The following is a 13,974-nucleotide window of genomic DNA, read 5'->3' as shown; positions in this document are numbered from 1 at the left end:
CATTACAGCGCATGATCCCAATTCGCACACACCAAAGTAGGGTAGAGATAATCTATAAGGTCAGGGCATTACCTGAACTTACTTTTTTTTCTAGTGAGCAATTTTATGACAGTTTACAGATTAAAAACTTGGTAATTAAAATAGTTTATGTAGAGTTTGAACATTTTGATTGTCAGCCTGACATTTACGATAATAGCTTCACAGCAATAAAGAATAAAACCTGTGTTTGTTCGACAAGACGATGTAGATTGTAGTAGGTGTTGGACGGACAAAATATACATAATGATATTATATGTATACACACATGATTATGTTAATTTACTACAGGTGACATCATCGGAGCGTCGGCACGCTAGTAATGCGGTCCGACCTTTATGGACAAGTAAATAACAGTATGTCAGCTTTACGGAAAAAGCCAGAATTCACCACACACACATTGTCATAGTTTGGCATAATATAGCAGAACCGAAGGACCTTATCTATCAGACAAACTTAAGTCACGAATTGTTACATAATACAGGGTGTTAGTGACATCGTAACGAAAACTGAGGGAGATGATTCAGCTGATTATTCTGAGTCAATATCAAGTTGAATTTCCCATCGCAAAAGTATAGAATTGAAAATAATTTTAAAAATCTACATAATAATGAATTTCGCGACGGAAAATTCCACTTGATATTAACTCAGAATCATGGTCTGAATCATCCCCCTGAGTATTCGTTACGATGTCACTAACACCCTGTATATAAGTAGTCTTAAAAAAGCTATTTAGTAACTGTTGCTGGACATAGAGCAACACGGGCCTCTATTACTGGATGATATTCGTGGCTGACTTTGCAAACTGACGTATATGCAATTTTTTTCTTAAATAATTTGTGTCTTATTGACAATAACAAAAGGTGCAAATCAGATTCGCTATAAACTTCAGATAAGTACGTCAGTTAGCGACGTCAGCGACGATATCCGTGACGATATGCAGCAAAGGACGTGTTAGTTATTTTTTGTCGTAGATATATGAACGGTCACGAATACTAATATGTATACACTTCGAAACCATATCACATTAACTTTTTTGACAAATTAAACCATAAGTCTCATTAAACGTCAAATATGATAGTGTGACAGGGTTCTAAAGTGGGTACATGATATTGCTCATTCATGACTGAACACAACATTCCTGTATTCCCGAAGGGGTAAGCCACTGTTCGCCAGCTAAGTATGTATAAGTCCCATGATATCTAAATGGAATAAGGTATTTGATATGGGATAAACTGTATATTTCACACAGTTCTTAAAGAAATAAGATAAATAAAGTCAAAATACATTACAATTCCGTAGTAGCTACCCTACTAATTGTATATAGGCGGATACATTTATACATAACTTGTGGTAGTACCAACGCTGATCTGCGCACGTCGAACGTAATTCTCATTCAGTCAATTCATTATTAGGTACTTAAATACAATGGAATTAGTAATCATTTTCAGAGGAAACAAAACGTTTGATTAAGGAAAAGTCCTTGACCTCTTATTATAGGGGAATTATTAGGACATAACTTAGTCATCTTAATATAATGACATAGGTAGTTAATTGGAACACCTTTTATAATTTTATAATTTGAACGTGACTTATTGTAGATTTACCGCAGATGGCATTAACTACTTGGCTGGACAAATGGGGAGCGCTGAAGGCTCTCACCCGGTACAACGTTTAAGACAACAGGCCTGAGGGTGCCCAGTGGGCGCAAACCTCGACTCAGGGCTTCGTCTGAGAGGAAAAATATTTGAAAGAATTAATCGACCCTAAAGGGTCGATAGCGATAAGCGTTGATTGAGGGAAATCGTCGACCACGCCGGCGGGGTCGGTATCGGGGTCCTCTCTGGCTAGAGTAATCGGGTCGGGGGGAATTGGAACACTGTTGATTGAATCGTTGTAGCAGTGTCACCATCAAGATAATAATTGTGGTGGAATTTGGTACGTATCTACTATAAGCTACTAATAAAGTCCTATAGCTTACAGTCCCAATAGGGACAAGACAATAATTATGCCCTTATCAAGATCTATCTAATATATCTAGATAATAAGCAGATAATTAGGGCAGCCTTATAGATCTAGATCTTCTTATCGTGTCGATGGCAAACTAAATAGTGTCGGCCCAAAACTTGGCAACAAGTATGGCGCTATCTGCAGCGCTCATCAGATCCTCCTGCGTGCAGGTGTTCGGGCACGCAGCATCGTTTGGGGAACAGTATAGTATACTTAGATCTAGATAATAAGTAGGCGTTAAACTCGGTAGTTTCTTAAAGCTTGCGTTAATATTATACTCATACCTATATTTTACTGTCACGGCCCCGTTACCGACCCCGATGGTCGACGATTGGGAAATTGGAAATTAGGAAAAAGGAGACCATTCAGCGCTTATGGCTATCTGCCCACTAGAGTCGATTCATTCTTTCAAATATAACCTCCAGTCTCATGATCTTCCTAGCATTATCCCGTTTACCACAGGGTACGCTTCAGGTTAGGTAACCTGAAGATTTGACAGGTCCGGTTTTTTACAGAAGCGACTATCTGTCTGACCTTCCATCCCGCGAACGGAAAACCAGCCCAATACAGATTAGATCACATACCTCCGAAAAATGCATTTCTCGGGAATGTGGGTTTCCTCACGATGTGTTCGTTCACCAAGTGATAATCATTTAGGTATGATACAAACATGAATTGGAAAACAAATTTGACAATCATTGGTTTAGGCCTGGATTCGAACCTGCGACTTCAAAGTGAGAAGCAAGCGTCCTACCAACTGGGCTACCACGGCACCCTCCGGTCTGTTGTCTTTAATTTGTGTACCGGGTGTGAGCCAAGTAGTTAATGCCGCCTGAGGCAAATCTACAATAAGTCATGTCAGAAAAGACTACCTATATTTTTCCACGTAAATAGGTTTTACGCAAGTAAAGTAAGTGACATATCCGCAGTGTGGGGTACCTATGCGAAGATTCAATAATCTTTTACCCACATACGTAGGTAGGGTTACTCCAAGAAAGAAGCCGTATTTTTACAGAGGTAGGTAGAGCAATTTATTATAACTTATTGTTCGGTTACTAGTTACTACCACTTGTAACCAACCCATCCTCTTTTATAAGAAGTTTATCACTTAAAGGAGGATATGACGCGTGTACAGTACAACAAAGTGACACATGTATTTTACAGAATTTCGTGGTGTAGTGTAGATGTTTTGAGGTAATCGACTTTCAACATTACAGCGTCACGGATTAGCTGAATATGCGCCAAGGCACGTTTCGTGGTCAGTCAGTGGAGAACATTGTTAGTGTTTTAAATAGGTACCTACATACACGCACTCGCATTATCCCTAAAAGATAAGGCAGGATTAAATAAAGAAACGTTATATTTGAAAAGCTGCAGTGAATGCTTTTATTTTTGAGATCCCAAAAACACACAAACACAGTGCAATATTTTTTTTCTTCTTTTATAAAAAGTTTTTACTTAGAATAGAAACTTAGAATTAAGAATAAGTATATTTCCTTATATCTATTTTCTTATTTAAATATTTCATTTATTTATTTTATTAAGAAGTACTATAAAAACATTATGGCACTTGAAGCATCGGTTCCCATCTTATTTATTAAGAATCTCATTTAAAAACAAACATAATAAAACACAACAAACGGTCAGTGCAAAACGTGAATTAATAAAATGAATATATTTTTTTGGGTTTTTACATTTGATATGTGCAAGTGTGAAAATACAAAAATGACATCATGAGTTCCGTCCATAACACTAGCCAAGTCGTCATGTGTAACAATGAATCTATAAATAGACAAAATTTGCACATCCAACAAAGTCAACTTGTAAAGTAAGTCGCATATCCTGAGTGCGGGGCATGCAAGGATTAAATAGTCTTTAACACAACCACTTCCTCCCCTTGAACATACAAATGTTGATCCGGCGCAGTGTACGAGACAAACGAGCGGTCCATGTGCAGCGCCTGCGGCGAGGTCGGCCCCGAGGCGGCGCGCGGGGAGGGCGCGCGGGGGCCGCCGGCTAGCTAGCCACGCACGTTCACCATGCAGCAGCCGAAGATCTCGTCCAGCTGCCGCGACGAGAACGTCACAACGATGCGGCGTTCCCCGTGCCGCCGCGGCATGAACTTGTCCTGATAGTTCACGAACTCCCCAGGCTTCACGTCGCGGAACCTTATCTGTAAAATCACAACAAATTCTTAAAAATAGTCTCAGTCGACGCCCTGAGCCGAGATTCGCTCAAATTTGAGCGCCTGTTGTCTTAAATTTTACCAGGTGACAGCCCTCAGCGCTCCCCATTTTCCCGGCTGAGTAGTGATAATGAATATAGTGAAGTCGATGAAGGGTTTCACTTTTTACTTTTAATCTACAATACCTAAATGATGTAGGTACCAAACAAAACTTCAAACTCTACATACGATTACGATCGTCTCTAAACTCTACGTTTGCAGTAGACAACGTACCTGTCGCGGCCTCTGTACACCATTCCCTTCGAAGCTGAAGTAGCATTCAGTCAGGTGGACGTTCAACGGATTCTGGAAACTGAACGTCACGGGGCATTCCTGTCCGATGCAAGGCTGGCCTCTCACCTGGAGGACATGAACATTGATTAGAATTTCATACTTTAATTTCAAACTTTTTTATGATTATTATCCATCTATTTACATTATAACGGCCTCTGTGGTCCAGTGGTTGAGCATTGGGCTCACAATCCTGAGGTCCCGGGTTTGAATCCCAGTGGGGACATATCACAAAAATCACTTTGTTAGCCCTGGTTTGCTTAGGATATTGCAGGCTCATCACCCGATTGTCCAGAAGTATGATGATTCGTGCTTCGGAAGGCACGTTAAGCCGTTGGTCCCGGTTACTACTTACTGATGTAAGTACGCGTAGTCGTTACATGAGTCATGTCAGGGGACTTTGGCGGCTCAATATTAACCCTGACACCAGGATTGATGAAGTTGGTAATCCACCTCATAACTCACACGATAGAATACCTACACTACATACGTAGCAATACGTAGTAATTGAATACCTGCACTTGCATCCTCGGTTTATGTAACGGGAAGTCGTCTTCATCGGACCATGCTTGGCGCGTTTGCTTCACATAAGCCATGGCGTGAACTTTAACCATGGTGTGGTCAACAAGTTTGTCCATGTACTCTTGGGGTGTAACATGCAGCTTCAGAACTTCACGCTGTCCTGCACGAACCACAAACTCTCCCTGGGCCCTTCGCAGCCTCGACGCTATGGCGCCAGTGTAGTAGCAAGAGGAAGCCGTCAAGACACACCAGATAGTACGGTCTTCGTGGGATTTGTTCTGCAAAGGCACATCAAGTTAACACACACATATAAAATACAAATTCTACAATTACAAATATTCTAAATTTACCTGAATGTTCATAGTACAATCGAAAGGCTGGCCGTACGGAACTAAGTCAATGTCCATGAGTTCAAAGTAAACGTCTTCATAGTTGCGGTCGGGATATTCATAGTACTGCTGCAGACGCTGATAGCCGCGGCAGGAGGCGATAATCGCAAGGCGTTCAGGTGATGTACTTTCCACCGTCTTGTACTCGTGTGTGATCTCCAGCATGTCGCTCTCGCCTTCATCGTCATCACGGTTCGGGTTCTTCGTAAGGATCTTGCGGCCCACCCTAGGAGACGATCATTACATAAATATTTATAATCAAACAGTATGAAAAAAACATAAATTGTCATTAAAAAGAATTCTACTTACTGATATTGGTTTGAGGCCATTCGAATGAAGCCCCATTCCGAATTTTCTTCCTCCTGGAAGTGGCACAGTTCGGCATTAAGCTGGCAGTACATGAAGGGCGTATCATACTGGAAGCCCACTTCGCCTCGGCGTACGGCTTCCACACTGGCTGGGCCACAGTGATACACCGACTCTGCCTCTTCCTGCGGCGTAGAGTCGATAATCTGCCATCCACTATAACCTGATTCGCAATAGTTATGGTTAGGAACTCGACATACAAACCGCTTTAAATAATTCTTAATCCTAATGTATAGTAGATCAATAAAATCTGCTATAACCTTTAGGTGTAGTCGCATTATAAGGGGAAGTATGCAGGAATTATATTCAATCCTACGCAAAGCTGAAGTAAACATACCTTTATCATTATCCTTACCTTGCGGCAAGTCCGGACGTTGCATCCATACGTCATTCCAAACGTGGAAGTTCCAACAGGAATCGTAGCAGTCTTCATCGGGTCCGTTAGGTACCTCGTTGCCGTCATGGTCGAAGTACTTGTCCACCGTGAACGTTCTATTCGTATCATGTGCCGACACATAGTTGGTAACGGAGCGGCAAGGAATGCCCAGAGCTCGACAAATACTGACGACAAGTCCTGAGTATACCCAGCATTGGCCGTATTCCACTGGACGTCCGCCATCGGTCAGATAGCGCTCAAGAATAGCCACTGATCCAGTCCATGCGTGAGGAGCCACGCCATCTTTATATTCCCCGTCATAACGACCGACCATGACTCCGTCGTCGTCATGATTTGCATTTATCTGTAAAAGATACCTAATCAAATTAATTCGCCATAAAATTGTTAATTGTTACTATAAAATTAACTTTATTTATGCGCAACCTACCATAGACGATATAGCTCTGCAAACACGAATTGGATTACCACGTTCGGAGTGTTCGAGGCCACTGCGTTCCAGCAAGTACATACACGCCGGCAATACAACATCATCGAACTGTCCGTAAATCCATTTGCGTCCTTTTGGTTGACGCCAAGTTCCACACCAAATCTTTCCGTGCTCGTTCATGACGTACTCCCTTCTGAAGGATTCGTTGTCCATGTACACGGGGTCTTCACGACACCACGGGTTGAACAGGATATAAATGTCTTCATCGCACTTGTAGTCATGGCGATTATCACGCTGGCCAAAACGATTAGTTTGAACCCAGCAGTTCCAGACGCCCACGGGCGCGGTAGCCGGAATATGAACTTGGAAGGTGACAGTGTTACCATCTTGACGCTGGATACTTATGTCCCATCTATCCATATCATGCGCCATACTCGCCAAGTTCTGCATGGAACCATGACGCGATCCATGACGGGAACCAAAACCACGATTGTACGTAGAATGCTGAGTGGTTCCTCCGTAACGATCTGCCATAGGACGATCCATCGGCCCGTGCGGGCTAAGAGGGCTGTGTTGTATAGGCAAGGGTTCATTGCTGAACGAGCTACGACGAACGCCGTAACTAGTAGTTTCTCGCATACCACTCATGGGGCCAATAGCTCCCATTGTACCCATGGTTCCCATAGGCATAGTGCTCATAGGTCCCATAGTACCCATAGTGCCCATTGAACCCATCGCCATGCTAGAGCTTGTATCCTGCATCCGAGACATTCCCATACCCATGCCCATTCCCATCCCCATGCCCATACCCATGCCCATTCCCATCATTTCACGTGAATGCGGGTACATTCCTTGCTGCGTGCTCCAGTTAACAGGAAGAACCACTCGAGTACCCTTAGTGACGCTCGGCTTGGAACCTACAGACATTTAATTGTAGTCGGTAAATTAACAGAAGCTCATATTATTTCCAAAACAAATTACTAATAAACCACTTACCAAAGCAGAAGACGAGTCGTATCATATCCTGCTGCTTATCGAAGGTTCTATCGAAGCGAACCGCGAAGAAGAAATTCTGTCCCCTTCGCAATACTGGGTTCGGTAAGACATTGTCGTTAACAAGATCATATTGTTCGGTGTGGTGATCCTTAGAGTTGTCTCTCGGATAAAATTCAGTCAACTCTACTTTCAGAGGCTGTTGCGAATAATAACTTTGAGGAAGTTGTTCCAGTGTGTCTTGACGGCGGCGGCGTTCATTTTGATCAGCAAGCTTGCAGATCAAGTTGTGAGTGTACTGCGTATTCGGGCTATTCCTGGTTGAATGCTTCATGCGGTGCAGCGAGCCCGTGCTGTGCGAACGCCCTGGACGATGTTGCGCCGTAGGCCCCGCTCGTTGCATAGGCCAACGGCGTGTCTGCCCCGGACGTTGACAGAAACTCGAAATGTTGTAATACGCCGACAGGCCAGGGACGTAGTTGGAAGGCATCCCGCCTATAGTCATCTGCTGCTCCCGCATGCAACTCAACGTGCTCATCCCGGATGTCAGTCCAGTTATTCCGCCAAGTCCCATTCCAGTCATGCTGGAGGTCATGCTAGAGGACATTCTGTCCATACTCGACCGGCGGACCATGGACATCTTGGCGGAGATGTGGTTAGTGTGCTAAATAAATCCGAGTCCTGATGGAGGACTAAACTCTGCTCCGGAATTATACCAGAGCGAATGCTGTCAGTTGGATCGTCAGGACATCTTATATAGTAGACTAACCTAAGGGATCGTTCACCGCTTAGGTGTCAGTTGTCAGCGCAGGCGCCGCAGTTGCCAGTTTGTAGCACGACAATTGTCTTTGCTCACTCACTTGTAGTCAAACAAGAATTCTTTGTTATTTTACTACTCACGCACATTGCGTAGTACAGTTGCCTACAATTTTCTGTGTATTATTATAATTAGTTTATAGCGGCAGAGACCACTCTTCATCTGTTATCTTCCTATTGGGTAGTAAAAAAAATGCCTCGTTTACAAAAAAATAATACACTACTTGATCGGAAGATTTTCGTACGTAATAGTGGGAGAAAAAAATATATAAGTAAGTAGTCATTCGTTAAAATCATTTGGCATACTATTTACAGAATAATGAAAAAGGGTACACTACAATCTACTAATCAATCTAAAGCTCTACCTAGCCTAGAAGGATACAGTCGCAATAGAAAAACGCCACGTTTAGGTCAGATAACATAGCATGTTCAAACATTTTTGTATAAGATCTAAGAACTTTGAAAACTGATATTCAACCAAATCGACGACCTCCACCTAGACTCCTAGATTAATACCTAATATAGGTACCTAAGCATAATATACAAAATATTAGATAAACGAAACTTATAAAGACAGGTAGATACAAACGAAAATAGTTACCGTGATGTACCTACTTATTCAAAATAATTTTATACGCGCCATACTCTACCATTGTGTAACAGACAAAACCTAGAAATATGATATCGCGGTACTTGCTACCGAGTACGCACTTTCAATCCTTTTGTTTTAACACTGCCATATCTCTGAACAGACTTAAGGCAGACAGACTTTTACACAGCTGCTAATTAATGCTGCGTTTTGTCATCAAAATATTAATTTTGATTTATATAGTTCATAATACACCTACAACTAAAGAAATATCAGACCAAACCCCAAATAGATACCAAAACCCTAATATTCAAAGTTTAGAAAAAAGTTTCGTTGCTAGGCGACTGAATGTTTGTAAAATTTGATTTTGACAGTTGATAAGATGAAGTCGAACGAACTTCTAATCGATAAGTTGAATTTTATCAAATTATAGCTAATTATAAGCAAAATATTCCAACTGAAGTCGAGATGAAAATGGGCTTATACAAGTTATTTAGTTGTAATGTCGAAATACAGTACAAAAGTTATTTTTTGTCTAAAGCGATGTTGTTCACGTTGATGACAACGTTATTGACTATAGTTTTACCATTTATTTTAGCTTACAGAAGCAGAGGTCAGTTATACAATTTATTTCGAATCTTACTCTCCCATTTTTTAGTTCTCGGCATTTACAGCATCATTCGTTGCTAACGCCTACTAGAATTTCCATACCATGTTTGCACGTTAATACATTTGTTTAAATACAATTTCAGGATTTTGGCTCAAGTCACACAGTTTTTACGAGCAGCCAACAGTCCACTTCACTTATGAATTCCTGCTTATAGCAGAAACAGAGGACCCAAGTCAACCAATAATATGTGGTGAAGCCAGCATATTAGATGATGAAGTCATGAATGGTGGAGAGAACTGTGCAGAAGTTCAGGTACAAATAATTTTACTTGGTAATAAAATAATAGTAAACTTATTATTTATTAAATATATTTTTATTGCTATTTTATAGATTCAAGAACATGACTATAACGAAGATGGCAAGAATGATGTTGTGGATATCAAATTCCTTCTTAATATTCCTCCTCAAAGGACAGTGGCCTCTGTCATTGTCTTTTTGGCATTGGACTACCAACTGAAGGTGGGTATTTTCCTTATTATAAGTTCTTCAAAGGAATGACAACAGGTTCACCCCCTATTACATAGCAGATGAGGACAGACACAGTAATAGTAGTGGTGGTGTATACTATACACCTCTGCCTACCCCTTTTGTACCCCGCATGATACTATGTTATGTGTAAAATGCTATCTAGGTAAGCTAGTAAACAATACAGGAATGTGGTTCCTATTCCTTATAGAGAGAGAAACTGTAAAGCCAACTCATCCAATAGGCTACTTGACAACCAAATGTGATACTTTTTACGAAACAACAAAATTAATGTTTTCCTTGGAGTTTATATGGAAACACTGTCCTGTGATGCAATCAATAAAAGCGTAAAGCTTTACACTTTTATTGATAAATAAAATTCGAAAATAGATCATCTTGACTGGCTTCTATTTCTAGATTAGCATTTTATAACTGAAATACCTTATTCCAAGACAATTCATCTCTTAAGAGTACCTACACATCACGCCATGTAATTAGAAAACACAATGAAAAGTAAATTATTATTTTTCAGGCTGCATGTCCACTACACATGCAAAGTTTAGCAGTAATTAACAGAGAATTTGCGGTGCCTCCTTCAGGGCTGAAGTATTTTGGAGACCTACAGCTTTACCAAGTAACTCATTTGCCCTGCACACGGCATCATATTGACACCAAATATAATGTGTCTTTGTTTAATTATGTTAAGGATAGCAATGAAAACATCGTGGATTTTATTTTGCAACATTATTTTAATAGAGAAGGTAACTACTTTTCAAATTAATTTATTTATAATATGTAAAGATTTTTTATTTACTTAATAATATTAATGATTGTTCCAGTAACTACTGAAACTAAGGCCATCTATTCAAGAAGTCAGAATGGTCACAATGGAGCAATGAACCTAGATATTCGCTTGAGAATCCCAGAAGTAGAAATACTTTACAGACCAAGTCTACTTCAAGAATTAAAGTGGGCTTGGCCCCAGTATCTCTCCATAGCTTTGATCTTCCATTGGGTTTTTAATAAGATCAAAAAATTTGTTTTCAATAATCGCCTACTAATGGCCTGGGAAGTTATACCTTGGAAAAAACATTAGTCATTTTAAAAAACTAAGAGTTCCTGAAGTATACCAAAGAAGTACAAACAAGACTAGCAATAAAGCCAATCTTCTTCATGTAAGACTAAAATACAGTTAATAAAATACAATTTATAATTTATTGTTTTATTTTTCATTACGCATTTTTTAAATTTCTACTTAACTATGATTTACACTGTACAGGATGCATTCTTGGCAGTTGCGAGTATCATTGGTTGCTTAGAGATAAAGTTGGTAGTTCAGTTGATAGAACGGATTTATTAGGGTTATCAAGTTCTGCCCTGTTGTCTTCTATGATGAAAGTTCTGCCAGTATAATCGTCCAGCTGCACCAGTAGGTAGCGGAATAGATAATTACCATAATCATTCTGAAACAATAATGTTTTTTTGTGAATAAGTAAACATTTAGCCATTTATTATAACTTGATAAAATAATAACTTTATCAAATTTATCTATAACACTGGAAAACAGCAAGTTTGTTGCATGAGATTTTTTACATGAATCTGAATAGTTTTTCCACGCTGATTTTAAAAATATACACAGTTTTTATATAGCAGCTTTAGTTTTGGAGTTATGAAGTGACTGGGTTTTTCATTGAAAATGCATATTATAAGTGTTTAAAAAAATATAAAATATATTTAAACTGAATAAAATTTCCTTTCTTTGGATTTTCTAGCATGAGATGTATTACGAGTACTTTTTTGAATGCTCCAACAATAATCAGCCATCATATTTTCATTCCAGTGCCCCTGATATCTCTCTACCATAGTGAGAATATCCTGGTGAAAGCGCTCTCCTTGTTATTCGCTTAGGTCACCGAGATTTTCAGGAAAATAGTCTAGATGGCTATGAAGGTAATGAAGCTTAATGCTCATGTTGCATCCAAGCCGCTGGAAGTGTATCAGCAACTGTTCAACGTGTTGAATCTAGCCGTCAGACTTCCTATTGCCCAAAAAATTCCTCACTACCCAAACAAACTCCTCCCATGCATATTTCTCGAAACCTGTCATCTCTCTGATCAGATCGTTTAGATTATCTTGATTTAGTGGTCGGGGACTACCGAAACAATCAAAATCACTGTCACTACCACTGTCGTCGTTTTTGGTTGGTCCACCATACTGGTCTGGATTTTCCGAAGATGTACATGGCTGCTCTGGTGTTGAATTGTCACTAATACTCAATACTGGTCTTATGGCAGATTTTAAGTTTGGATACAACCACTTAGCGCATTTTTTATGGTTTATTCCTATGATTTTCGTAACACAGAAAATAACAGTCGTCATGATGGTTGGATGGTTCGCGCCAAATCATAGGAGTTTTGTATTTAAAAGTGGGCCTTTTTTTGTTTGTCCATAGTCGCAAAGACTCAACACAATTTTTACATATCAAACTTGGTATCCAGGGTATAGTATTTGTCGGCAACGGAAACCCAAAGTAGTCCAAGTACGCTTTTTTAACAAAGTTCGACACATTCAAACGGAATTTTTTGAAGATATATTCTCCACAAATAACCCAAAAACATTCAGGATTATCTAAACACGTCCTTCTTGAGAAAGACATAATGAAAATTATACATAAACAAGTTAAGTTACTCCGCTATTGATAGAAACTAACGACAACTCATGTAAATTAAAGAGGGTACCTGTATCTCAATAACTAGAGCTGCTACAAACAAACCGAGGCTAGATTTGAAATCAGCGTACCTAAATTAGTAAACAACATTTGAAAAACTTCATGCAACAAAAAAAAAGTTTGATTTTGTAAGTCTGTGTAATGGATGTCATGTAAACAAAGTTTTCAACAATATATTTTGCTCTATAAATAAAGATTGTATATTGACTTTAATATTAACCTGTTTTGCATCTAACTCCACAATAGCTTTGTTCCTGATTCCTTTGATGTAGAATCTCATGCGCATGTGTTTAGCTCCATCCTTTTCATACACAGCATGGCTCACATGTGTGCGTCTTCTTCTGGTTGTTTCTTCCCCATATCCCTTAATTGGAGAGCCAAGCTCATCTTCTACCCTTGGATCCTGGAATATAATAAAGGAAATCTGTATAGTTACTGCCGTTTTTTTAAACAAGCTATTCAACACAGCCATTACCCAACCAACCATCAAAATATAATGGAAATATAAATGATAGAAAAATAGCTTATAGGTACTTACATTCTTGCACTTTTCTAAAGCTTGTGAGTAAATGCTATTGGGGCTATTGCTTGAAAATAGCTCCCTGAACACGTAGAAAAAGATAATCCCCGTGACTCCAAGACCGACTAGAATAACGCCAGTGTAAGACGCAGTTTTCGTAGCCTCTTTAACCTTTTCCCCAATAGGACGCACATCCGTAGACACATCAGCTCTTTCTTGGCTTCTAGCTAGACCCTTCTGGTTATTCTCAGTGGCGTATAATCGAATACATCTTAATCTCACTGTTTGTACAGCGGCAGGAAATACTTGAGCATTTCTACTGGCGTGAATTGCTGGCAGCAACCTGGATATGATAGTCATATTTCCTTTTCACTATTTATTAGCTATCTTTTCTTGAATTACTTTGGTAAGGAACAAGAATATTCGTCGGTCTCTTGAGGTTGGAATTTGCGTTTAGTTGCCTTGACATTTGTTGTCAAACAATGTCAAAGTCAGCTGTTTGTGACTTATAGGGATGCATCGCCTAAAGTC

At 39.7% G+C, this 13,974-nt stretch overlaps 3 protein-coding genes across 4 annotated transcripts; 1 reads left to right on the top strand and 2 right to left on the bottom strand.

Annotated features, from left to right (window-relative positions):
* Positions 1-3,451: 3,451 nt before the first annotated feature.
* LOC126369301 (hemocyte protein-glutamine gamma-glutamyltransferase-like) lies at positions 3,452-8,357 on the bottom strand. Its single transcript, XM_050013652.1, has 8 exons — positions 7,659-8,357; positions 6,663-7,579; positions 6,194-6,578; positions 5,782-6,001; positions 5,434-5,698; positions 5,077-5,361; positions 4,505-4,630; positions 3,452-4,219 (listed from the first exon to the last, which is right to left on the bottom strand). The coding sequence occupies exons 1-8, from the start codon at positions 8,293-8,295 to the stop codon at positions 4,067-4,069; spliced, it is 2,988 nt and encodes a 995-aa protein (XP_049869609.1). The 5' UTR covers positions 8,296-8,357; the 3' UTR covers positions 3,452-4,066.
* Positions 8,358-9,449: 1,092 nt separating this feature from the next.
* LOC126369679 (transmembrane protein 231) lies at positions 9,450-11,408 on the top strand. 2 transcript variants are annotated; one of them, XM_050014250.1, is made up of 6 exons: positions 9,450-9,559; positions 9,659-9,673; positions 9,813-9,982; positions 10,061-10,189; positions 10,728-10,956; positions 11,035-11,408. In XM_050014250.1, the coding sequence occupies exons 1-6, from the start codon at positions 9,529-9,531 to the stop codon at positions 11,289-11,291; spliced, it is 831 nt and encodes a 276-aa protein (XP_049870207.1). In that variant the 5' UTR covers positions 9,450-9,528; the 3' UTR covers positions 11,292-11,408. The 2 variants fall into 2 exon arrangements, with proteins under 2 accessions (XP_049870207.1, XP_049870199.1); XM_050014242.1 differs by having other exon boundaries at positions 9,456-9,673.
* LOC126369856 (mitochondrial import inner membrane translocase subunit Tim21) lies at positions 11,402-13,912 on the bottom strand. The gene is made up of 3 exons (XM_050014433.1): positions 13,462-13,912; positions 13,144-13,326; positions 11,402-11,658 (listed from the first exon to the last, which is right to left on the bottom strand). Exons 1-3 carry the CDS (start codon positions 13,801-13,803, stop codon positions 11,500-11,502), a joined length of 684 nt encoding a protein of 227 aa, XP_049870390.1. The 5' UTR covers positions 13,804-13,912; the 3' UTR covers positions 11,402-11,499.
* Positions 13,913-13,974: the final 62 nt, after the last annotated feature.

Source organism: Pectinophora gossypiella, chromosome 1, assembly GCF_024362695.1.
Source record: "Pectinophora gossypiella chromosome 1, ilPecGoss1.1, whole genome shotgun sequence".
NCBI lineage: Eukaryota > Metazoa > Arthropoda > Insecta > Lepidoptera > Gelechiidae > Pectinophora > Pectinophora gossypiella.
The sequence above is the reverse complement of the archived record's forward strand: the minus strand, read 5'-3'. Positions and strand labels throughout refer to the sequence as shown.